Genomic DNA, 27,446 nt, shown 5'->3' on the forward strand with positions numbered 1-27,446 from the left:
TTCAAGTTTTTCAATGAATGTGCTTTCAGATCGAACGTGACATATTAGGAGTGGCTGAAAACGAGTTACAACCGCTTATTTGACCGCTTACACGTGTCCGATATTGATCGTGTTTTTACTTATAAATGAGTGTATGTAATATACAATAATAACTGGAGGCTATAACCCCACGCGTTGAGAATTGACAGACTTTTTCTTGAAATATAGCTGGAACAAATATATAAAATATAAAAAAAAAACAAGTAAGGAAGGGCTAAGTTCGGGTGTCACTGAACATTTTATACTCTCGCAATTTATTTATTTAATTTTATTTATATAATATAATACACAATTTGACCCACATATTTGTCGTATAAATGGTATAAAGTCCATTGCAAGTGGGAAACCCTAATATTAGGTATATGCGAGCTAGGTAAGGTTATGACCCGATTGCGCTCATTTTTCGCACGGAGGCAAATTATTAAAAGGAAATTATTCCCTCTGAATTTCTTCAAAATATCTGAGAAACTTACTTATATTTTCGTTAAAAAATGTGTTAGAAGCACTGAAGTCCTCATGTTGGATATATGGGGCCTTAAAAACTTATGATCCGATTTCGACGATTTTTAGAAGGGCGATGCCACACTATAAATACAGAATTTGTGCAAAGTTCTGTTCCGATGTCTTCCCTAGTGCATGATTTATATATTTGTAAAGTAAACGATTCAGATCGACTTCACAGTTCTGCTATATAGGCAGTGGCGTGGTTGTGAACAGATTTGGCATATTTTCACAACATATCATTGGGATTTTAAGATATAGTTTTTGACCCATAAGTGGACGGAGCAATACCCATTTAAAATGTTGGTGGACCTTCTTCATAATGAAATTTAAGGTTTCTGGTGTTTTCCCTTACTGAATTAAAACATTTTTGGTAGTTTTAGGTTATGTTACCTTTGTATGGGAGATGAGCGTGGTTATAATCCGATTTCCTCCATTTTTGGACTATATAAGGTAGTACCTAAAAGAAACGACTTTGGAGATATATACAAAAAAACTTAATAGGGGGCGGGGCCACTCCTACTTCCTCAAAACAAATTACATCCACATATTCCCCTTCATAGTGCGACCCTTTGTTCCAAATTTTACTTTCATAGCTAAATTTCTTGATTAGTTATGGCACTTTATGTGTTTTCGATTTTCGCCATTTTGTGGGCGTGGCAGGATTTTGACTATCTTTGAAAACAACCTTCCTATGGTGCCAAGAAATACTTGTTTGACTGACGGATGGACGGACAGACGGACAGACAGACATACATAACTCTATATCTAACTCGTTTAGTTTTGGGTGTTACATACAACCGTTATGTGAGCAAAACTATTACACTCTCCGTAGCAACTTTGTTGCAAGAGTACAAAAATTAAAGAAACAATTGATTTCGAAGAGTTTATATAAAGTAGTACATTACAAAAGGCGTGGCCTTCAACAGAAGATTCCAAGACCGAGCTAATCCCGTAGGAATAATAATATGTAGATATCGCTATGATAATCAAAGTTTACTTAAGTTATAAATCATAAACACTTATCCAATCTGTTGACACACTTAGAGAAAATATTCAACCTGAACAAATTTAAGTATTTTATATTGGAAAAAATATATATCAACACTTAAGTACTTCTGCTATTTAATATATCATATATATAACTAAAAGTACGCTATTCTTAATCTAATGACCAAAAACCTCTTGTAAACAAATATTAATAAACAATTCACGTAATTCCTCTTCTTCCGTTGTTAATTTTGCACTTCAGTACACGCTCCGCTAAGCCATAAGTAATATCTGACGGATTATAGCCCAAAGTTCAATTGCCGATTGAGGTTAAAACGATAAAAGCGAATAAAAACTTCAACAGCGAGCGACAGTATTGTCTAGAAAGCACTGATTCATTAACTTATATCTATTATTCTTTTAATTATACTACTTGTAGCGCAAGTTTAATAACAATTAATTTTGACTTTCGTTAGTGAGGCTGACATTTTCACAATTGTATATATCATATATAAATTTCAATAATTTTTAGTGTCTATAGCTAGCATCAAATAAGAAACTATTTTTTTCAAAATTTTTTAAAGATACAACCTGAACCTTCTGGAAGTGCATAATTGCGTAGCGAATTTGCGAATTCAACCGTTTGTCAATAAAACACTTATTCAAAAGCAATGACAGTTCAATCGGTCACAACTTGTTTACTTGTGCCCGCCAAATGATTGCATTCATTCAACTCAATTTCTATAAATTTGTAAAGAGCGTGAATCGGTATTTTTGTATTATACTTTACCTTGCAATTTGGTGACTTTATGATTTTTGTTTAATGAACATGCTTATTTCATAAAGATTTTGTAAAGATACATACGTGCTTATGTATATATATTTATATGTATGAACCCTTTATATTTGAAAAAGTTTATTGACCACAAAATTTAGATTATAATAAAGATTATTTTATTTTTACTGAATTTCAGGCTTGTGAGACGAGTACCTTCAAGGTTCTTTAATGTCATCATGATTGAATGTTGAATGAGTTGATATTTCTATTAATCGCACTTGTTTTTTTTTTTTTTTTTGTTTGTTAAGGGGTTAGGGGTAGTCAGAGTAACGAAAAAATGAGAATTTTCAGTATTTTTTTTGCTATTAAATCATGTTATTTTACAAAAATAATAATATGGCATTATTACACAATGTTTTGACTTTCCAAAGTTATATCTAGTTGTTTGTGTTGACCCAGTACAAAAAACAGGTCCTTGCGGTGACAATTATAAAACCTTCATCTAAAATCAATCGCATAAGAAAAATTAGTTTAATAAATAATTAATTCTGGGCCTGATAGAAGCTTTTTGATTTTTCAAAAATTAACAAAATTGCGGCCTCAGGAATTTTTTTCTAGATTTTAAAGAAAAAATCAACAGTTAATTGGTCATAAAAAATTTTTGAAAAAAACTTCGATCAGGCCCAGGATTTTTATATATTCAAGAAGCCAGAATTATATATCTCATTAAAATCTACTGTCGAATAAGTCGAAAAATAACTATTGGATCAACTTCAAATTTTCAGAGAATTTTTTTAAGATATTATACTTAACGGAAATGCAAAAACAAAAAAAATAGATTTTTTGAGAATCCTGTCGAGCTAACCCCTTAAATAATATTTTTTTTTAACTTATATTTTGTCAGATGTGTATGAAAGGTAAAGTGTCTTATTAATATCAGACGGACATTGCAACAAGTCATTTATTACATCAAATCTTCATTTCATTGTCAGGAAATTTATGTGGTTAAATCTTAACAATCTTGGTTCATATGTCTATGTGGGGACACCAGCTTCTATCTATCTCGCTGGTAACCAACACACGATCTGTTATTATCGACTTAATGCCAGCTGTGTTGGAAAAATTCGATCAACAGGAGGTCATACTGTGTGGAGGAATAGTCCACAAGTAAAAGTCTAAAGTCAAAATATTCTCCATTCCATTAAAATGTTTGTGTTTCTGTTTAAATATATACCTGGTATACAAAGGAACACAATAAAACTCCGTTAGATTTTCAATATAATTTTATTTTTTTTTTATTTCATAATTTTGCCAATTGTCATTCCTACCCGATTTCGTGATTTATTTTATAATTTCTTGCCGTACACTTCCGTTCACATACAATTTACAATAGCTCTAACTATGCAGCACCTTAGCGCTCATTACATTATCTAGTAGCATAAACTCATACAGTGTGCCTTCATATATGTATGTATGTAATCATAATCGCAATCCACGCAATTTGTGTTTTATTTACCACAAACGATTACTAAAACTTATTCACTTAATTAGTGGCTACAACTGAAATGAAATCATTTGCATTCACATATAATTCGAAATAAAATTACAATACAAGCGCTTATGCAATGTAATTATCACTGCATTACAATAATTATCTCTCATTATTACTTTACAGCTTGATTCTGTGGTTTTCGAATGCAGTTATGTACAAACTTATATAGGAACAGATTACAAAACAAAAATCATATTTTGTGGCAACCTTCACAACTTGTAATTACACCGTTACTTTATTAGTAATCAACTCTTTCATTACTTTGTAATGTCATTCAAAGCAATTGTAATTCATTAAGCGTTACATTACTGCTTCTTTATGTTAAAGATTACCAAATTGCACACATGCCTTCATACTACTTTCCACTCTTCAACCCACAAGGTGCTTGCTTACCCCTTTTAGCTTTATCTAAATTCAATTCTTTCCACACCATTTTCATAATTCTTCATTTTTCCGTTATTTCTACTGAGGAATGTTCGTCTGTTTTTGTTTTTTGTTACAATAACAATATTAATTTTCAAAAAGTGCAAATTATAAATTTCGTATTAAATTACTATTTAACAATAACCAGTTTTGTTGGGTTTTTGCTGTACATTTTTTTATCAACAAATATCTCTTATTGCTGTTATTGTTGCTATGCGGGTTTCGTTTCGTTTCGTTTTGTTTTTTTCTTTTATTCGGCTATTGCGCCTATGCCAGTTGATAACTATCGTCACAACATATCTATGTACGTATGTTTGTATGTGTTTTATCTTTATCATTAGTTATTACAACTAGGCGGTGTCTCTTTGAACTTCTTGAAGCTGGGAACTGCCAAAAAATCGTTATTTTTTCTGGCGCTCGATCTCCACTGTTTTTCATGTTGCATAAATTATAATTACATTTATTTACAAGTTGTGTAGATACAATTTTTTTTCACTTTTTTATATGAAAAAATATTTTAGTGATCTTTTTTTTTTTTAATTCTTCACTATGCGTTTTTTGTTTCTCTTCTGTGAATTGTTTTTTTGTTTTGTTATGAAAAATGTATGCTGTCTGCTCTTTGTCGTATTGTCATAGTGACTTTTTTTCATTTTCTGCCTTCAATTTTAGTCATATGATAACTTATACATATGTACTATATATATACATATGTATGTATTTGCTTGTTTACTTGCATCCCATATGACACTCTGTGCGCTTATTTTGGTTGATTTTCCAAATCATACCAAAAAATTTTTGTGTACTTCCATCGAAAATGAAGTAGTCTTAATTGAATACAACAAAGTTCAACTAAGGTTAAATACATACATGTGTGCATATGTTCATGTATGTGTGTGTGAGAATAGGTTGGCGCGAAATTTACCAAATAAATATAAAATTATGTAAAAAATTTGAAGACTTTTGACATATTGTACCTTGTGTTAAATTTTTACATATGTTTTTCGTTTTAATGAGTTTTTTTTATAATTTTAATTAAATTTACAATTTATATTTTGTTAAATTTTATTATATTTAATTTTTTTATATTCACTATTTTTTATTTATTTTTTTAATTTGTGTAGTTAAATTTTATTTTCATAACTTTTCCTTGTTGTTAATTTTCAATTTATGTTAACTCAATTAATTTATTTTTTTCGTTTCAAAATATATTAAAAAATTTAAAATTTTTTTTTATTATTTATTCCAAAAAAAATGTATTATATTCTCTCATAATTTTTATTGATTCAAATATATATTTAATATATATTGTTTTATTGATTTATAATCAATATAATATTGTTGTAATTTTTGGTTATTTCATTTATTTTTATTTCATTGTGCTTTAATTCAATAATATTTAATTGTTTTAATTTAATTAATTTTATTTTATTTTATTTTAATTTATTTTATTTTTTTATTTAATTTAATTTTATTTTATTTCCTTTTATTTTATTTTATTTTAATTTATTTTATTTTATTTTGTTTAATTTTATTTTATTTTATTTCCTTTTATTTTATTTTATTTTATTTTAATTTATTTTATTTTATTTTATTTTGTTTTATTTTATTTCATTTTATTTTATTTCATTTTATTTTATTTTGTTTTATTTTATTTTAATTTATTTCATTTTATTTTCTTTTATTTTATTTCATTTCATTTTATTTTATTTTATTTTATTTTATTTTATTTTATTTTATTTTATTTTATTTTATTTTATTTTATTTTATTTTATTTTATTTTATTTTATTTTATTTTATTTTATTTTACTTTATTTTACTTTATTTTATTTTATATTATACTATATTACTTTATTTTATTTATTTTTTATTTAATTTCAATTCTAAATTATTTTAATTTATTTTATTTTTTAATTTTATTTAATTTAATTTTATTTTTATTTTTCAAATTATTCTTCTCATTTCAACGCCCAACTAGCACTTTCTAATAAACACAACCGTAGAAAGAATTTCAAAAACAATATTTGCATAACCCAAAAACAAAAGCAAATAAACATCACCACACACACCTCTTTTAGTGAAATCAAAAATGAAAAAAGAAAGAAACGAGAACTTGTTTTTAATATTTTTCTATAAATATGCATTTGTTTGCCAATTTATTTATGCAATTGTGTATTTTAAAGTATTTATATATATTTATAAATTTAAAACTAGTCACAAAGCCAAAGTTGTTTCAACATTGATCAACAATTTGTTGCTTTCATGAGTTTTTCAACTTAAATTTGTAGTTAAATTTTTAGATATTATTTATTATAAGTATAGGTATGCATTTTTATTTTAGATTTACGTAAACATTTATATTATATGTATCATTGTGTATATAAATATGTGTAGTAAAACAAAAGTATAACTGGGGTTAACATAAACAGTTAAACGTAGTAAAACATTTAATTCGAAATAAAAAAGAAATTTTGAATTTTCATAAACATAAAATTTTGCTTAAACGAAAAAAGAATTAAAAATCAAAATAGTGATACAATTATATAATATATATGTATTATTAACTAACAAACTAACACTATAGATAGCTATGGATGCGCATTTTTACAATTGTATGAATGTATGTGTGTGAACATTTCTTCTCTTGATGATGAATGAAATAAAAGGAGGTCGTTAAGTGACGAGTCAATATATAGTATGCATATGTATATAAGTATTTTTGTTTAATTTTTCGCTATTTAACTCAATGCTTTTTTAATATATTTTTAGATTTTCTTTGCTACAAAGTAAAACGGCATTAACTAAACTTTTTTAGTAGTATTATTTATTTTAATGTCTATGCTTTGCACAAGTTTTAAAAATGTGTATAATTCATTTGTGTTTCTTTTTTCGTTTGTTTTTTCTTTATCTTTGAAATCTACTTGAACGTACATATACAGATTTTTCTTTTCTTTAAAGCAGTTTTATGCAGTTGTCTTTTGGCTGCTAATTATAAACAAAATTAGATAGTCTAAAAAGAAGTTCTAAGGCAACATAAAACTAAATAAAAATACGTTTTTGTGCCAAATCTTAAAATGTTTAAAATTCGCATTTGCTTTCGTTTCACTAGCAGGAATATTGAAAACGAATTTCTTAAACAAAAGAAAACAAAAAATAGTGCAATTTACAATTATTTCACTACATTATGTAATTAATTAAAATAATTTTAGTTTCTTTTTTTTAAGGCTAAAAATTAAATCAACAAATATACATAGCTAGTGACAACTGTTTGCTTAAGTTGTTTGTTTTTTTGTTGTTGTTGCTGCTTTTGCTACTACTTTCCTATTATTTATCTACAACTTTTGCGGCCAAACTCGTCACATCACTCACTGCATGCCTTGGAGGGCTGACCTGCGGCCTTCCCCATCTCTCACACGTCACGCTGCACTACTACTACTATTACTATTTCATATGTATATTATATAATGCGCACAGCACAATTGCGCTCTCCATCCTTGTGTGTCCTGTTTTTGAATAATATACTCGTACATATATCTATCACTTTGTTGCTTTCACCACTGAGTTTGCGCGTAAAACGTCATGTCATGTGATTGCTGCTGCTGCTGTAACGTAGTATTGTTCTCTTCTTTGTTGTTGGTGTTGTTGTTTTTACATCACACTACTACTACTGTTGTTGTTGTTTGCATTTTGTGACGGTTGTCACATTTATATGAATTATCTTTACTATTGTTGCTGTTGTTGTTGGCGTGCGTTAGCGTTAGCTTAATTCACGTACAAATTGTATACATACATACAAATGATATTTCGTTTGCTCTTAGTAGGAGGGTGGGGGTTGTCGCACTGGTAGCTTGCGCTCGCTTTCATTTCTAAATTGGCTTACTTACATACTCCTTTGTAATGTTGTTGTTGTAATGGCTTATTGCTTCTATTTTGTTTTTTTTTACTTCGTTTGGACGACATTGTCCTCCCGACACGCTACCGCCGCAACAAGCGCCGCACCACGTCCAGAACCATCCTCGGACAACATCAGATCGAAGCTAATGTCTGGCTTTATCAGTTCTGTGATTTTCTCCACCATCAGCGTGTGGAATTTCGGATGGAAACGATATACGCTGCCGTCAACGCCCACAGTCACCTGTTTCTCGTCCATTTTGTTGATGAGCGTCGCAATACCGCAGGATACCAAATGCGCAGCACGCTTTGAGACACATTCGCAGACATAACGGACATTGGCGCAATCCTCATCGGTGGCGTCGTTCAAGCCCAACTCGTCCAACACCATGCGGCAGTTGGTGAAGTTGTTCGGTTCGTCAGCTTCGATTTCTGAGACATACTTTGTGAAGAATTGACCGCGTGTCATTAGCACATCGGAATCTTGTCCCTTGAACAGTATGCCTGCCTTGACCAGTTTAACTATCACCAAACGTACCAATTCACCCATGTACATGCCAGAGATCATTTTCTCGAATAGCTGTCTGCCCGGATTGATGGAGTGTCTGTCGATTTCATCATCGAATTCGGTGCGCAGGAAGTTCAACATACCGTTATTGCCCAAAGCGCCCCACTCGGTGTTGATGAGCATATGTGATTTGCCATTGTCAGCGCCTTCGAACATATCACATTCCTCGACACGCTCCACATAGCAAGCATTGGAACCGGTACCGACAATCAAACCAATTTTGCAATTATGATTTTTCCAGGCGCACGACATCAGTGTACCGGTGGTATCGTTGAGAATTGCACAGATCTCAATTTGTACATCACCACGTCGCGCAATGGCGTCCTTCAATAGTTGCACAACATCTTCACCCACAACACCGGAACAATTGAAACCCTTCGTCCATGTCGACAAATGACCTTTAGTAAGGCCAAGCTGTTGCAGTGGGAAGGAGAAGGTGAAACCCAATGGCAAGCGCTCCTTATATACATTATGCTCGGACATGAAACTGGCCAAACATTCGGCGATGTGATCGAACAGCTGCTGACCAGTACCGATCATGATGTGTTGTGGTATAGCGTAAATGCGCGATTCCATTTGGAAATCATGTTCCTCCTTCAAATGGATGAGCAGTACACGGAAATTGGTGCCGCCAAGGTCGAGTGCCAGGAATTTGCCACGCTCATTGCCATTGGGCAAATCCTGTACGTACGTTATGAAGCACTTGACATCGGCTTTGGCGTGTGTATCCTTGTTGAGGCCGCGTTTAATCTCGTGCAGGATGCGATAATTCAATTCCCTAATCTGTTCGTCCGTCAATATTAATTGCTGACATAACTCGTGAACCATTTTGTGTTTTTCCGCGGCACTAGCGTTAGCGTATGGTGGCGGTGGTGTTTGTGGCTGTGCTTGCTGCTGCTGAAGTTGCTGTAGCTGCTGCGCAGATGCCGATTTGTATGCGAAACTGGATGTAACATTGGCGACGCCGCCAACTGCGCCGTTACCGATTTGGCCACTAACGCGTACGTTGTCTGTCTCGTCCGCTGACTGTGCACTACCGCCACACTTGCAGGCGACGCAATGACCGTTGTTTTGGCTGTTGCTCAGGTTGCTGCTGCAACCGTCGAATTGTTGTTGTTGCTGACTGTTGTTGCTGCTGCACGAAAGCTTACCGCTAACGTTGCAGTCGGTGCCGCGACAGCAGCCATTGACAATTGCGCCACTGCCATTGCTGCTATTAATAGCGAGACTCTGCATTGCACCATTCAAATCTTTCTCCATCTCTGTCGATTTGCTTAGCTTTTGCACTACGAGGTATCTAGTGTTGTATGTGTTCTACACAATTCAATACAATACGCTTCCGCGTTTAGTTCAATGCAATTTGTGTAGATATGCTGCTTTTTCGCAAATATCTCTAGTACGTAATAGTTGCTTGCTCTCAAAGCTTTGGGTGACTTTGAAATTGTACTTTTTTTGTTTTAGTCCGTCTTTTTTTGTTGTTTTTGTTTTTACAAAGACCTGCGCGCTACCGTAGGGTGTGTGTATGTGCGTAGGTTTGTGTATTGAGTAAGCTATATACACTAAGTGGCTTTTTTTTGCAATATGTTGCTACTGTTTCTCTTGTGTAACTCTCCTACGCTGCAAAAGTTTTTTTCAAAGCTTTCTACTTTCTATTTTCCGCTTGCACTCTGCACTTATTGCAATTCTTTGTGTGAATTCTTTTTGTAGTTTTCGTAATACACACTTTGCTATTGGCTGTCTGTCTGTTTTGTTGACTTTTGTTTTGCTCAAAATGCACTCACGAAAATGCAGAAACAAATTGAACACAACCAAAAAAATGCACGAATCACAATTATCAAATTCGACGTCGTCGTTACAATGCTAAATGCACACGTTGCTATTGTTGTTTATTGGCAAAAAAAATGCTAATTAATGCTTAATGATCACCGTTAGTGATGTGCAGTTTCAGTTTTATATTAAAGTTTAACTTGGAACTCGAAAGTATTCTTTACTTTATGAGAATTTTGTATTTATATTTCCTTTGACTTGTTTGGTTTGTACGATTTTTGTATTTCACAATTTCCCGCTCGACCAACCGTCGTCTTTAAGCGTTCGCCTCGGAATCAATTCAGTTTGTTGGTTGAATAACCGTTTCAGTTTCGTTTTCACAGCTCACAGCTCGTAGCGGCGGCTCCGTTGTTGAGTTTGAAGGAACCTTGAAGGTCAAAATTGACAATTAGTTAGTTGTATGTACAGAGCGCGTATGAAACGTACAAAATGTATGAGAGTACAAAAATGCCTAATATACATACAGACATATGCTTACTTATATAAGTACTACTGTTTATTAATATGTATATATGTGTGTGTGTGTGTATAAGTTATGGAAGAGAGCGCAGAAATAAAATATATGGAAAAAATTATACATATATAACCACTAACAACAACAACGAAAAACAGCAAAAACGTTAATAATAGATTTCTCATTTCGCTGGAGCAAGAAAAATTTGAGCGCCGAGAGCATTCGAGTACGCATGAGTCAGCATTCTTCCAAATAAAAAGTGGGCAAATACACGCCAATCGCTGTGTGAGCGCATACTGGACTTTTGTATATATAAATATCCATATACCCACCTTTAATACACCGCACTACTTGCCAACACCACAGCGCCAAGTTAATGAGCACATGCGAGTACTCGTATTGTTTTGCGTACTCGCTAACTCGTGTGTCCGTGCTTTGCGTGTAAATGGTAAATACATATACATATATACATATGCATATAGTATTTGCAACACACGTGCTTACATTCATATATTGTGTGGTATGTCTTGGTATTGGTGCCCAGTTTGGAGGCACGTTTGTTACGCTCTCCAATAAAAACACTTGGTTATGCTCCGCATTTGTTCATTTTTTTCATGTTCCACGCTTGACATCATTTTGCTCTTTTCGTACAGTTTACTTCTGGTATACCAGTTAGTTTGTTGTTGGTTTTCCCACTTTTTTGGTATTTGCTCCCCTTTCGGAGGCACTCTCTCTCTCTCTCTCTTTTGTGCGCTCTCAATGTGGGCACGGTTCTGACTAATTCATGATATGTACTCCCTTCTCGTTAACGCAACTCACACGTGTTATCTTGAAGTCCAAACTACAGAACTACGGTGTTGCTGTCTGTCGTCAACCCATAAAAAAGTGTTAACTAAATCGTTGAGGTGACTCTTTGCTGCCATAAGTAGTAAATAATGCTAGTTGTTTATGGATGTGACGCTTTTTTATTGATGTCTGTACTGCCTAGGTATATGTATGTATGTATATAATTATTCTAGCGGATCGGATCATGTATTGTTTCAGTATTTACAGCGAATGAATTCGAAAAAAACTACACTGAGAGCAAATTTTGTAAGCGAGGAGTTGAAACTCTCGAGGATTCACATCTTCGCTGTACTCCCAGATAATATTTCAATATTACCGATGGAAATGGTTCGAAATCGGTAACTACCACGCCTACTACGCATGTAATACAATTTTGAAGTCCATCTGATTCGTTCACCTTGCAATATATACAGCAAGAACCAGTGATGATATCGGAACATAACTGCAAAAATACTGAATTTCTAGTGTGACATCGTCCATATAAAAATCTTCGAAATCAGGCTATAACTTTTTAAGGCCCCAGATATCGAACATGAGGACCTAAGCCCTTGTGGTTAATTTTTTTTTCGAAAATTTTAGTAAATCCCTTTTTTTCAAAAAATGGGGGAAATTGGGTCATAACTAGTTTTCAAAAATACGGTGGTCTTTATATCGTATATGTATACGGTTAATATGTGAGATGTCTTAGCAAAATTAAGTGAGCGAATAGTCTTGGTTATAAAGTAGCTTAAATATTAAAATGAGTGAAATTGCACTATATATGCTGATTTTCGTTATACTAGTGGCTCAAATTGTGTGTTATCTTAATAAAACCATAACAATAAATTACGAGAGTATAAAATGTTCGGTTACACCCGAACTTAACCCTTCCTTTCTTGGTTTCATTTATGTATATTTTCCTACTTTTTAGAATGTACAATTATTTTTTCCCGTGCATCGCATGTTGCATGCTTGGAATGCGGTACAGGTAGTTATTTATGTGACACTCAGCCATACATATTCATCAAGCAAAGGGGATTTTTAGTCAAAGCAAGTTGGGTGGTATTGTTCGCGCTGTAAGGTAGCTGAAAAGAAGTTGAAGTTGTGATGAAAAAATCCCCTGTTTTATTTCACAGCATACATATATTATTCCCAGAAATGGGGCTCGCCTACATGGCTTTGTAATACTAAGTGTTCAGAAATGTTAAAAGCACTTAACACATACATATGTACATACTTATAATTGCATTTGCTTGCACAACTGTAGATGGGTTTGCACAAGATAACAATGCGCGTAGACACACCCACGTGCAAGCTGAGGTGAGTACAAGAGTAGGAGTATATATGTAAATAAGTATGTATAAAGGTAAGGTGCGCTTTTTGCCGCTACCACAGCATGAATAAATCGTACGTGCCACCGCTCAGCTGCAGAATATACATACATCAATACAGGTTGAGGTACTAAATGTCGATCAATGTTTGATTTATGTCAGTGTCATAAAACAGGTAAACAAACAGACCAAAAATATTCAGGTGTCTGTATATGTATGTATGTACATCTGCAACCATTCAACCAAGTGCACGGACCGCCAATGACGAAACGTTCATGAGAGTTCGTACAGTTGCTTATTCATTGTTCGATCGTTTCAATTTTGAAAACCGCAATACAAAGCATTCTATTTTGGAATATTACACAAACTTTGTTTGCGGTATACGTACATTTGTATATTTCTTAAGTACATACGTACATTTGTATTCGTATGTATGCCTTATGCCCCCTGAAGGCTCTACGTAAAGCTCGTGCGTACGCGATATTGCACTCGTAAGCACAAAATAATTAATGTATGCAGAAAACCAGCCGCCAAATACATATCTACATATGTATGTATAAGTATACTCACTATAGTGATATATAGTACAAGTATACTCATTCAGTATACTGAGTATGAATTTTTTGTATTTTTGTTTTTGTATGGATAAGTTTACGTTTGTTGTATGTATGTATATGCATGTAAAGGGTGATTTTTTAAGAGCTTGATAACTTTTAAAAAAAAAAAAACGCATAAAATTTGCAAAATCTCATCGGTTCTTTATTTGAAACGTTAGATTGGTTCATGACATTTACTTTTTGAAGATAATTTCATTTAAATGTTGACCGCGGCTGCGTCTTAGGTGGTCCATTCGGAAAGTCCAATTTTGGGCAACTTTTTCGAGCATTTCGGCCGGAATAGCCCGAATTTCTTCGGAAATGTTGTCTTCCAAAGCTGGAATAGTTGCTGGCTTATTTCTGTAGACTTTAGACTTGACGTAGCCCCACAAAAAATAGTCTAAAGGCGTTAAATCGCATGATCTTGGTGGCCAACTTACGGGTCCATTTCTTGAGATGAATTGTTCTCCGAAGTTTTCCCTCAAAATGGCCATAGAATCGCGAGCTGTGTGGCATGTAGCGCCATCTTGTTGAAACCACATGTCAACCAAGTTCAGTTCTTCCATTTTTGGCAACAAAAAGTTTGTTAGCATCGAACGATAGCGATCGCCATTCACCGTAACGTTGCGTCCAACAGCATCTTTGAAAAAATACGGTCCAATGATTCCACCAGCGTACAAACCACACCAAACAGTGCATTTTTCGGGATGCATGGGCAGTTCTTGAACGGCTTCTGGTTGCTCTTCACCCCAAATGCGGCAATTTTGCTTATTTACGTAGCCATTCAACCAGAAATGAGCCTCATCGCTGAACAAAATTTGTCGATAAAAAATTTCGAACCGAACACTGATTTTGGTAATAAAATTCAATGATTTGCAAGCGTTGCTCGTTAGTAAGTCTATTCATGATGAAATGTCAAAGCATACTGAGCATCTTTCTCTTTGACACCATGTCTGAAATCCCACGTGATCTGTCAAATACTAATGCATGAAAATCCTAACCTCAAAAAAATCACCCGTTATGTTAGTTTGTATGAGTTAATTCCTGTGTGTGTTTACCGCATTCGTAGAAATTAATCTGCAGCTGAACAATTCAATTTCACGCGAAATCAAAAAGCTTGTAGTAACCAATTTTATTTAATAATTTATTTTGCTTATTTTTACACATTAAACTCGCTAAACGTAACGTCACGCGGTACATTTCTTTTATATACAATCGCTCATACGCCAACTTTTTTGGCAATTTGCTGACGTTCAAATTACGCTGAACGTTCAACGAAATTTTTTTGAGACACATACACACATATAAATATGTAGATACATACATACTTACTTATGTTTGTTTTTTATTTTATTTTTTATTATTATTTTTCAGTATACGCAGTGGCCTTTAGCACTCCAACTTGTTCCCGCCTCAAAGGTATTTTCGCACACAAATACATACATACACATAAGTATAATATTATATATCATAAAAGAGTATGTATGTCTGTGTGGTACACGCCTTTTGCATACAAACTAATGCGCACTACACAATTTTTATAATTTTTTACTTAAAAACCTTAAAAAGTTTGCATATTTACCGATACTCCTAGGCAAAACATACATAGTAAACATGTGTGTGTTTGTATGTATACTAAAAATAGGTTCGATCGCAGACGACTTAAAAAGCATACAAATAAATATTTTCGCAACTGTGTATACGATTTGCGTAAAACGTGCTATCACATCGCATATACAGCTCGCAGCGTTTAATGCCTTGACTGGGCGGGTAGCTACGCGGTATCTACATAGGTGCCTGGCTGAATGGAATTTATATTATAAAGGGTGATTTTTTAAGAGCTTGATAACTTTTTTAAAAAAAAAAACGCATAAAATTTGCAAAATCTCATCGGTTCTTTATTTGAAACGTTAGATTGGTTCATGACATTTACTTTTTGAAGATAATTTCATTTAAATGTTGACCGCGGCTGCGTCTTAGGTGGTCCATTCGGAAAGTCCAATTTTGGGCAACTTTTTCGAGCATTTCGGCCGGAATAGCCCGAATTTCTTCGGAAATGTTGTCTTCCAAAGCTGGAATAGTTGCTGGCTTATTTCTGTAGACTTTAGACTTGACGTAGCCCCACAAAAAATAGTCTAAAGGCGTTAAATCGCATGATCTTGGTGGCCAACTTACGGGTCCATTTCTTGAGATGAATTGTTCTCCGAAGTTTTCCCTCAAAATGGCCATAGAATCGCGAGCTGTGTGGCATGTAGCGCCATCTTGTTGAAACCACATGTCAACCAAGTTCAGTTCTTCCATTTTTGGCAACAAAAAGTTTGTTAGCATCGAACGATAGCGATCGCCATTCACCGTAACGTTGCGTCCAACAGCATCTTTGAAAAAATACGGTCCAATGATTCCACCAGCGTACAAACCACACCAAACAGTGCATTTTTCGGGATGCATGGGCAGTTCTTGAACGGCTTCTGGTTGCTCTTCACCCCAAATGCGGCAATTTTGCTTATTTACGTAGCCATTCAACCAGAAATGAGCCTCATCGCTGAACAAAATTTGTCGATAAACACATTTCGAACCGAACACTGATTTTGGTAATAAAATTCAATGATTTGCAAGCGTTGCTCGTTAGTAAGTCTATTCATGATGAAATGTCAAAGCATACTGAGCATCTTTCTCTTTGACACCATGTCTGAAATCCCACGTGATCTGTCAAATACTAATGCATGAAAATCCTAACCTCAAAAAAATCACCCGTTACTATATGTATGTATGTATGTATGTAGATATAAATATGTCTGTGTATTGTCGGTGATTTTGTTGTGCAGACGCATGTGTGCGTGTGTGACAGGTTTTCATTACACGTGTGTGCCATACCCCTACATTAGTATGTGTAGTTGACAGTTTTCAATAAATATGTATGTGACATTTCGGTGGGCGTTTTGCCTTTCAAATACGCTAAGCGCTCTGGTATGATGCTCAACTTGCCTCCAACAAGGCAATTTTGTTTTATAGCAGTATTTTTATGCACTTGGATGAACTGGTTCGTTTGTAATTAGTTTGGGACTAGTTCCAAACAGACTAACTATATTTATGTCTTTATTTCTTGTTTTTGGATGTATTCTTATAACTATTTCTGTAAAATCTATATGTATTTTCAACGATACCCCATAAACATTGAGGTGTCAGTTAAATGAGCATGCAAGTAGGGGGTTCTGAGATCTCAAATTTGTTTCTCAATAACTCTCTCTTTCAATTTTTTTTAGTTTTACTCTACCTAATAAAACTATAGTTCTCAATTTAATCTCAAATCTTATGTAAAGATCGTAATACTGAAATAAAATAGTAAAAATGTATAGAATATTACAAATATTTATAGAATTCTGTTAGATATCAACTTCAGCACTAAAAAATAGCACAAAACTGTTCTTCATCGTTTGTTGAGTACACGTCAAATTATCATTATGACGTCGGTTAGATGTTGATCTCAGCACAAAATTTTCATTATTGTGAAATAGCGTGAAATTAAAACGCATAATGACTTTAAATTGACCTAAACATGAAAGTGCCTATTACATAAAGTACTCAAATCGGTTGGAAGCTATATAGGTGGCTTTTCATCATTGGCGGGTTACTCCAATAAATGCCCTATTTATCTCACTTGTTTGGGTAAAGCATATAATCTATATCTGAGGTACCTTTCAGCATTAAAAAAAATCGCCAGATGTGCTGCCAATGCGTTAAAAGTGAGATAATTTTCAAGTGTAAATTTTAACATTTTCGCTGATAAGGTATGAGGTAGTATACATATGAATCATAATTGTAAGATAAGTGGAAAGAAATGCAAAGGAAGTTTGATAAATAAATACATATACATACATACATAAACATGTACTTATATAAATTTATATACTCTACCAATTCTACCAATTGTGTTATTGGCTGTATTAAAAGCATTTCATGATTAGAACACATTAAAAACCCAAGTATATTGTTCACTGCCCAATTTTTCTTCATTATTGTTAACTTATCGCTCAATCAGTCAGTCTCATTAAAGAAAGTGCATACAAATGTATGTACATTTGTTCCTATTTAGTTGTGTGTTTAAATGCACAAGAGCTTCAGACATACATACAATCTGAGATATATATATATGTAAGTAAAATCACATACATACATACATATAAATATATGTAATGTTATCAGCAACAAGCAGGAAATGACACTCAAAATTTTAGTTAATATTTGTATGTACTTTTGTCTCAGCATTTAAACAATCCTCCATCGACTTTGTACCACAGTGGTGGTGAAAAAATTAAAGACAATTGTAAGAAATGAATAAATAAACAAAAAATTTAATTTGGAAAAATAATTAAAATTTAAAAATTATTTTTTTTTTTTAATTTTTCTTTCCTTTCTTATTATAAATAGACCTGCAATATGAAAATACATTGAAAACTTTATTGAAATCAAAAACTATGAACATGACTAATATCTATTCTTCTGCATCTGTATACAGAAAATCTTTAATATATTTTTTTATTAGGTCAACAACTTTGCCATTTTCCAATAGATATCTCTAGGGTCAAGCACTGCTCGATTAAGTGGATTTTTTTTTTGTATATCGATTTGGACATTTGTGCCAACATTAACCCATCAAAATATTTGTAGAGATCTGTTTGCATCCCAAACTTATTCTCAACTGAAAATGTCACTTTTTGAGCCGAATTCTAGACGTTTGCGGGAATGTCTCTAGGGTCAAGCACTGGTCGATTAAATCGTTTTATATCGATCTTGAACATTTGTGTCAACTTTCACCCAACAAAATATTTGTAGAGATCTGTTTGCATCTCAAATTTATTCTCAACTGAAAATGTCACTTTTTGAACCGCATTCTCGACATTTGCAGGAAATTTTGTTTTTCTTTTTTAATTCTTTCTTTTAATTAATAAAAAGTGCGGCTGAAGCTCATCGACATTTGCAACCGTTTTTATACAAAAAAAGCCTTAAATTTACAAAAAACGGCGGAAGCACAGTTGTAGATCTAATATTATTTTTTTGTATTTTTGAAGTAAAAAATCCATACAGTTTCCTTTGGATTTTATCTTGTATGTATGTATGTGATTGGCGTTGCAACCGTTTTGCCGGTTATAGCCGAATCGACGATAGTGCGCCACCTGTCTCTCTCCTTCGCAGTTCGGCGCCAGTTGGAGATCCCAAGTGTAACCAGGTCGCTCTCCACCTGGTCCCTCCAACGGAGTGGAGGCCTTCCCCTTCCTCGGCTTCCTCCGGCGGGTACTGCATCGAACACTTTCAGGGCTGGAGTGTTTTCGTCCATTCGGACAACATGACCTAGCCAGCGTAGCCGCTGTCTTTTTATTCGCTGAACTATGTCAATGTCGTCGTATAACTCGTACAGCTCATCGTTCCATCGTCTGCGGTATTCGCCGTTGCCAATGTTCTGAGGACCATAAATCTTGCGCAAAATTTTCCTCTCGAAAACTCCTAGTGTCGTCTCATCTGATGTTGACATCGTCCAAGCTTCTGCACCGTAAAGCAGGACGGGAATGATAAGCGACTTGTAGAGCTTGATTTTGGTTCGTCGAGAGAGGACTTTACTGTTCAATTGCCTACTCAGTCCAAAGTAGCACCTGTTGGCAAGAGTTATTCTGCGCTGGATTTCGAGGCTGACATTGTTCGTGTTGTTGATGCTGGTTCCCAGGTATACGAAATTATCTACGACCTCGAAGTTATGACTGTCAACAGTGACGTGGGAGCCAAGACGCGAATGCGCCGACTGTTTGTTTGATGACAGGAGATATTTCGTCTTGTCCTCATTCACCTCCAGACCCATTCGCTTCGCCTCCTTATCCATGCGGGAAAAAGCAGAACAAACGGCGCGGTTGTTGCTTCCGATGATATCAATATCATCGGCGTACGCCAGGAGCTGTACACTCTTGTAGAAGATTGTACCTTCTCGGTTCAATTATTATCTTAACCCAAGAAAATGAATATTGCGTGATCATCTGTTACTCAACGTGTTAATAGCATAATTTTAATAAAACGAGTTTTATTTAGCCGATATTGCTTCTTCAGCAGGTTTCTAATATTATGCAAATAAATTTTCAAAAACATTAACAGATACTCAGTAGACTTATCAGACAACTTTTATAAATTTTTTTGTTTTTATAATATTTCGTTTCTCAGAATTAATTAGATTACTGAGAAGTGTTTCTTTGAGATGTTAGACATGCTAATTAGCCATTTTCAATAAACATTTTAGTTCAAAATACTAAAAGACAAATACTCTCAATTTTAGTTTTGAATACGAAATCGGAAATTAAACTTGTATTTATAATAACTCGTTCCTTCACATATGTTAAAGACTGTATAAAACACAAGGCATGTAAATATGTATATAAGAACACAAATTGAAATACATATATATATAGAAAGACATATTTATATATATATATATATATATATGTGTACCGACTACTATGCGATTAAGTTCTGCTATTGACAATATATTCGATTGAAGAAATTTAATAGCGAACTATTCATTAATTTTCTATACACTCACATATGTAAATACTCACATAAATAAGTAAATATGTAAATGTCGATGTATGTAATTCTTGGTTTTATCGCCTATAACTGAGAACGGCACCACATTTTTTGTTGTTGTCATTGTTGTAGACGCATGAAAACCACGCGGTAAGAAATTAGAAATATGTGGACACACCTTCCCTCACGCCGAATGGGCCTTGCATAGCACAATCCTAATTTAATTTCTCTCTCCATACTGGAGGCAGCATGCTTTCGAGTACGTGGGCACTTACTTTAATAGTATAATATACACACTTTCATATGCATGTATGTATATGTGTGTGTGTGTTTATTTATGTAAATATATGTATATATATTGAAGTTATTTTTAGAATCCTAGAAGTAGCAAATAGCAGCCACCTACACAAAATTTGCAGCTGAGCTGCGCCCAAAAACCAACAACGACTACATTCCTAACTGCCATAAGATTGTAGACACAATACACATACATATATTTATATGTATATAGTGGGAGTTGATGACGGCGTAGCTTTGCAGCATTTTCGCACAGTTTTCCGACTTTTTTTTGCTTTTCTCTAGCGTATTTATGTGACATTCTTGTCCAACTTTGCTTCGAGACGCTCTCAGCTTACGCTCTAGGCATCCGTTCTGAGCGTGGTATAACGTCAGTTTTATTGGGAATTACACAACAGCCGATGTGGCGCTTTGATAGGACTGCATACCAGCACAAATTCAAGCTCCTGGCGCAACATGTTTATATACTTTTTATAATGCAAAGCTGTGGTATGTATGTATGTATGTATGTATGTAAATACCAGTTATAGCTGTATTAAATATGCAAAGCTGCTTGCTTTCAGTGGAAATATGTAGATGTAGGAACCTGTCGCTGACTTGTAATTTGCAAATGCGACGGCGCAAATCAGGCATATATACATATCTACATATGAAATTTACTCACTGCCGTGTAATTTTCTGCCGTTGCTCTGCAGCGCTGTAACGCGACAAACAGCATTTAGCTATCATACTGACGTCTGTGCCAGTTCGCAGATACATACATATGTAGATACATACATATCTACATATGTAGGTATATAGTGTATCCATGGCTTATTCGTACTATATCTGCTATACGCTCTCACATTCTCTTTGCCTACCTGTACAAGCGCACATACTCTGCTGTTGCGGCATCTGGTTTTACTTGGTTTACTCCAAGTATTTTTTCTTTGTACTCCCTCTGCACCACCACCACTACTCACAACTCACAACTCACTTATTGACTTATTGTTGCTGTTGTTACAGCTGCTATTTATTGCTTTGCACATTTTGCCGCGCTCTGTCACAACATACAATGCTGTAGTTGTTGCCCCTAATATGTACATATAGTTTAGTGTTGTTGTTGTTGTCGTTCGCTGCTTTCATGCCTATTTATCTACCTTTCTGTCAGTACCACCACCAGCACCACCGACCGCACTTCGGTTATCATGACTACAACATTTTTCACTAAATCCAGTTAAGGGGGCTCGCCTCAAAATGCTGGAGGTTGGTCTGACGTCGTCTGCACGAGTGTGCGCACTGAGTGCTTCTATGGATATGTAGGTATGTGTGCAAAAATGTGCGGTTGGCTGTGTGTATTTAGATGGCTGGGTGACTTTTAAGGTATACATACAGAATTTTTGTAATATACATATACATATATGTATGTATGTGTGTTGGAATATAAACATCTGTGTTAAATATGGAAAATAATTGATTTTTTTTTTCGTTTTTGAGGTTAAACGTGTACGCTACAGCGGACTTTGGTCAGTATATATATTTTGCTATATGGTTTTATATACATATGTACATATATATCTGTATATAGTATAATATATAATATATCAAAAATATGCACTTTACAGTTGTTGTTTTTGGCTTCTTGTCATGCACTTTATCAACACGCTGCTTGCAGCGATTGTAGCTTACTTGATACTTTTGCAACTCGAACTCACAGTGCATTTTGTTGATATTTTTATTTCTTATCTATAGTCACGCATGACTTAAGACGTCTTTATATAGATGCATACATACATATGTACATAAATATGTACTCGCTTGCCTGCAACTAGTACTCCTGCTATATACTATTGACCAGTTGCTGCATAATCTTTATTTTTTTCCAAATTGTTGTTGTTGTTGCTGTTATTATTGCAGCCGTATCTAATGACGTCGTTCGTTTTAGCTGCGCGCCAACAGAAAGTGGGCTCGTTCGCTGCTGCTGCCGTCGCTTGCATTCTGCTTCTTCGGCTGCACTTTTAATATGCACAAGCGGGTCAACGAAGAGCACATGCAATGGGCGCGGCGGCGGTAATGGAAGTTTATAGGGGAAAAGTACCGAGAAGCGCTTATCGATTGTGCGCGCAAAACACTTGCATACAAATTTATAAATATGTATGTATGTATTTACATATAAAATACTTTGTATTTTCATTACGCATTCCTATCATGTAGTTATGAATCAGTCAAAAGAGTCCAAGGGAAAATCCAATATTTCAAAAATTTTCAGTCATTTCATCATCGTTTTGTGTGATTTGGAATTTTTTTTGGAAAAGTGGAATATTAAGCGAGTCAGTTTGATGAAATATTTTATTCTGAAGCAAAATATTTAATTTTTTATTAATCAAAAATAATAATTTTTTAATAATTGCTTTAATACGAGTATTTAAGTGATTTACTTATATATGAGACAATACTAATGATGGAATATTTTCAAAATATTCTACAGCACATCTCTCTTACATGTAATTTTTCCATCCCAATTGCCGGGTTTATCAACTCACGTGGCTAACTTCTATGACGCACGTTTATTTATGTATGTCCACGTGTATTTATAAACAATCATGTAAGCAGACCTTCCAATATTTACGATTATTAAGCACCAAACACATACATACAACCGTACATTTGTACTTGTTTGCGTTTTGACAAGCCTGTGGAAGGCACGTCATTACACCCACACGACTCAAGACCCGCATCTCTTGTGCTTGTCGACTACGTCGAATAACATTGTCGTTAAAGTACCATTGTTTTGTGCATTGGTCCGTTGCCAAAAAGAAGAGTTTTTTTGTGGCAAAAAATAAAAATTTCCGCTAAATTTTAATTTATCGCATGCAAAAAACATCAGACGTTCTGCTTGTTTCAAAATGTATTTTTAACTAAAAAATGTCGCTAACCGACCTACGCAATTTCATGTGGCAATTCAAAATGCGCTGACGTAAATTTGTTGTATGTATATATGTATACACAAATGTATGTAGTGGGGTTTATGTAGTTGGGCGGCTAAAATGATTAGCGGGAAAAAATGCGCAGCACTTTTCATTATACAACTGAGTAGTTGTTGTTTTTTTTATCTATTGACGCTTTAGCGAAATTAAAAAGCAATAGTTATAAAATATAGTATTTCGTTTGCTTACGAGTTGATGAGCATCTGCACTGTGTGAAGAATTTGCTTTGATATTTGTATCTACTTTGGGTTTTGTTGCTACTTGGCGCCTGGTTGACGTAAACGAGTTCGTTTGTATTGGCATTAAAATAGCAGTTTTTACTTTGCTATTGTAGCAAATTAATGTGTTTTAATATATGTATTTGTTTAACCGGTAATCTTGGCGTATAGTGTTTTATGCTATTTTTGAGTTAATGACTTTTGAATTCTTAATTCTTTTAAATTAATTTTATAGTTCTCTATAAGAGCAGCACTTTCCAAATGCACATTTTTTAAATATTTTAAATTTTTTTTGTTTATTAAAAAAATCTATTAACTTGTTTATTTATGACTGAAATATATAACTAAAAAGTCGGAAAGTGGTATTAAGTTGTCTAAGATTTTTTTATATACTATATTTATTTACTGAATGAGCTTGTCTGCAATATTTGCATATTTTGAAAATTACACATAAAAAAATTATGCAAACATTTTAAAGTTATTTTTAAACCATGAAAAAAATATATATATACATAATATAAATGAGTACATATATAAAATGTGCATAATATAGCAATTAATAAATGAGTCTGTCATTTCAAATTCTAAAGTCCAAATTAATCATTCAATAATAACATATGTATATATGTTTGGCAATGATTTACTCAAACAAGAAAGAAAAATAATGTACATACACATGTATATAGAAAACATATTATTTACTGTTTTTTAGAATTAATGCAAATTTTATTTTATTTTAATTTTTTTATTTATTTTATTTTATTTTATTTTATTTTGTTTTGTTTTATTTTATTTTATTTATTTTATTTAATTTTTTTTTATTTTATTTGTTTTATTTTATTTTATTTTAATTTGTTTTATTTTATTTTATTTAATTTTATTTAATTTAATTTTATTTTGTTTTATTTTATTTTATTTTGTTTTATTTTATTTTATTTTATTTATTTTATTTTATTTGTTTTATTTTTATTTTATTTTATTTTGTTTTCTTTTATTTTATTTTAATTTATTTATTTATTTTATTTTATTTTATTTGTTTTATTTTATTTTGTTTTATTTTATTGTATTTTTAATTTAATTATATCTAAATTGCAAAAAATAATACAAAAAAAAAATAAAATAAACAAGATTTAAGATCGCATTTTTTTTATGAAAAAAGTTATGTCTCAGTTACTCTGTAAGCTATTTTTTTAATCACTTACTACCTACACAAGATTCTACCAAAAAAAAATTATAAAAATAATCAGAAAGATATATGTATGTAATTTTTTTTATAAAAATTTAACAATAAATGGAGAATTTTTGATTTTTTAAATATAAAAGCAAATAAATAACAATTTATTCAGTACAGTATCAGTTCAAATAATTTATGAGTATTAAAATTAATTTCCAATTTCACTATTTTATCACATTTTAATTTAAAAAAATTTAAATTAATTTTTTATTATATTATTTTATTATTTATTTACAGTGATCAATCAATCACTTTCATGCCTTCATCTTCAATAATTCGGTAAGTCTTCACTCAATTTTTTATATTTTTTTTTTTTATATTTTATCACAAAAACGCCAGCATGGCAAAAGCTTAAATTAATTTACTACATTTTTTTTAACTTTTCTGAAACACTAAAAATTGTCTGCTATGTGCTTTATTACTGTATCTAATCCCCTGAGCCTACTTAACTTACTATTTAAATATTCCAATGTGGAAAGTTTCTATGTAATAAATACCTCATACGTTATACATATGTATGTATGTATAAGCGAACTTATATACATATATATTTGTACGTATTAAAGTCATGGAGAATATGTAAAACAAACTCACTAGTGTCTACATGTTTTTAACTTGACCTTTAAACGACCAGTTTTGTTTATACACAACAACAAAATCCATACTCGATGAATATGTGTAGATAGTACATACATACATATATTTATAATCTATTTAGTGGTTATTATTTATGTATCGATAAGGTAAAAGAGATGGAAAAAAGTTGATTGAAGATATTTTTTGTATATGGTATGTATGTATGTATATACTTTTGTTTATTTGGAAAATGTTGGCTTTAAAAAATTTTGGAAATATGAATTAATTTTGACAACACCAATATGAAAAGAAACAATATTAATGCAAATTTTTTTTTTTATTTAGAACAAATTTCGCTCAATTTTTGTTTATTAAATTTTCACATAAATATTTGTGGACCCAATTATCTGGCCACCACTGTCTTTCGTATAGTTCTAAATAATTTCCCTAAATTTTTCTTTAAAAAATTTCACATCAAAATTTATAGACCCAATTTCCTCCCCACCACTGTCTTCCGAACAGGTATTAGGGCCATTAATGCGTATCCATAGGTGTTTGATTAAGTAAAAAAATAGAAAAAAAGCAAATAGAAAACAAAAGCGAGTATTCGAATTGTATTTTCGCATAGCGAAATGGGCGATTTCTAATAGGTTGTGTTGCATGAATTTGCATATGCTATATGCGTATGATGTCTGTATGTAAATTGTACACTCGTTTGTATAATAAATAGAACACGTAAAAGTACTTACTTTTCAATTTACTCAGGAACTATATACATATAGTATATTCGTATATGGAGAATTGTGTAATTTTCGCAAATTCACTTGCTTTTATTTGCCTTATCGGTCGCTGAAAGTCAACCAAGTTGATCACTTGCGCGTATTAAACTAAATAAATCAATTATGGCTGTTGACAGGATGCACACATGCGCGTAATTTCTACTTATTGTCACGCAGTATTTGAGATTACTGTACAAGAATCAATATCAATATTTGCGTAAACCGTTTGTGGCTATTCAATTCACTTCTGTTTATTGTTGAATGTCTTATTTTTTATACCATTATCAAGTCAATTAAATGTGAAGGCGCTTAAGTAATGGTAAACTGCTTTTCCAATAACCTTTTGTGGTGCTGAAGGGCGCGAGTTTGGTATACCAACTAGTAAGCACAATTTATAGTCTTACTTATTAATATATTATATATAAAAATATACACTAGATTTCTTTTATTTAAATTTTATTTAAAAAATGCACTTTTCTTGTATCACCTAGTGTGTTCTTCCAGATATTGTCCCTCTGCAAATGATGTGTCAAAATGTCGACGCGCTTTTTATATTTCAGAAAAATTTGTATAAAACACAAAGTAATAAAAAAATGCGCGAAAAAAATAAGTCGAATAAGAAATGTGTATTCTTAAAATCAAGCAATGACACTGATAATATTATACATATGAACGTGCCTAGTAGATAGTCCTCTGCTATATACAAAATAGACACCAGTACATTGTCATGAATATAATATAATATAGAATATTGAAACGCCAGTCAACAAGTTCACAGATTCATGTGACTCCACATGGAAAGCGCTGATGTGTACTGAACGCGCGAAAAATGCGCGCAACAAAACGAAAATGTGGGATGGCCAAGCAGCAGTTCGCGGGAGAAAATAAAAATTTTCCTACATATAGCTTTCTGCTGTGCACATGTCTTTTTTTATTATTTTTAAATTTTCCGTTTGCTTGACGCACACACCCATCCGCCCACCTACTATTCGTACATGTGCATTTATTGGCATATTTTGCGAAAACAACCAGATCTAATG

At 32.8% G+C, this 27,446-nt stretch overlaps 1 protein-coding gene across 1 annotated transcript; it reads right to left on the reverse strand.

Moving 5' to 3' along the window:
• Window positions 1-7,935: 7,935 nt before the first annotated feature.
• Window positions 7,936-26,850, reverse strand: LOC105210635 (hexokinase type 2). Its single transcript, XM_029039220.2, has 2 exons — window positions 26,377-26,850; window positions 7,936-10,933 (listed from the first exon to the last, which is right to left on the reverse strand). Exon 2 carries the CDS (start codon window positions 9,997-9,999, stop codon window positions 8,221-8,223), a length of 1,779 nt encoding a protein of 592 aa, XP_028895053.1. The 5' UTR covers window positions 10,000-10,933; window positions 26,377-26,850; the 3' UTR covers window positions 7,936-8,220.
• Between the last annotated feature and the right edge of the window lie 596 nt (window positions 26,851-27,446).

Source organism: Zeugodacus cucurbitae, chromosome 5 (genome assembly GCF_028554725.1).
Source record: "Zeugodacus cucurbitae isolate PBARC_wt_2022May chromosome 5, idZeuCucr1.2, whole genome shotgun sequence".
NCBI lineage: Eukaryota > Metazoa > Arthropoda > Insecta > Diptera > Tephritidae > Zeugodacus > Zeugodacus cucurbitae.

Excerpts from the sequence above, each read along its gene's own strand:
- LOC105210635 (XM_029039220.2), bottom strand. The coding sequence starts at position 9,999 with ATGGAGAAAGATTTGAATGGTGCAATGCAGAGTCTCGCTATTAATAGC.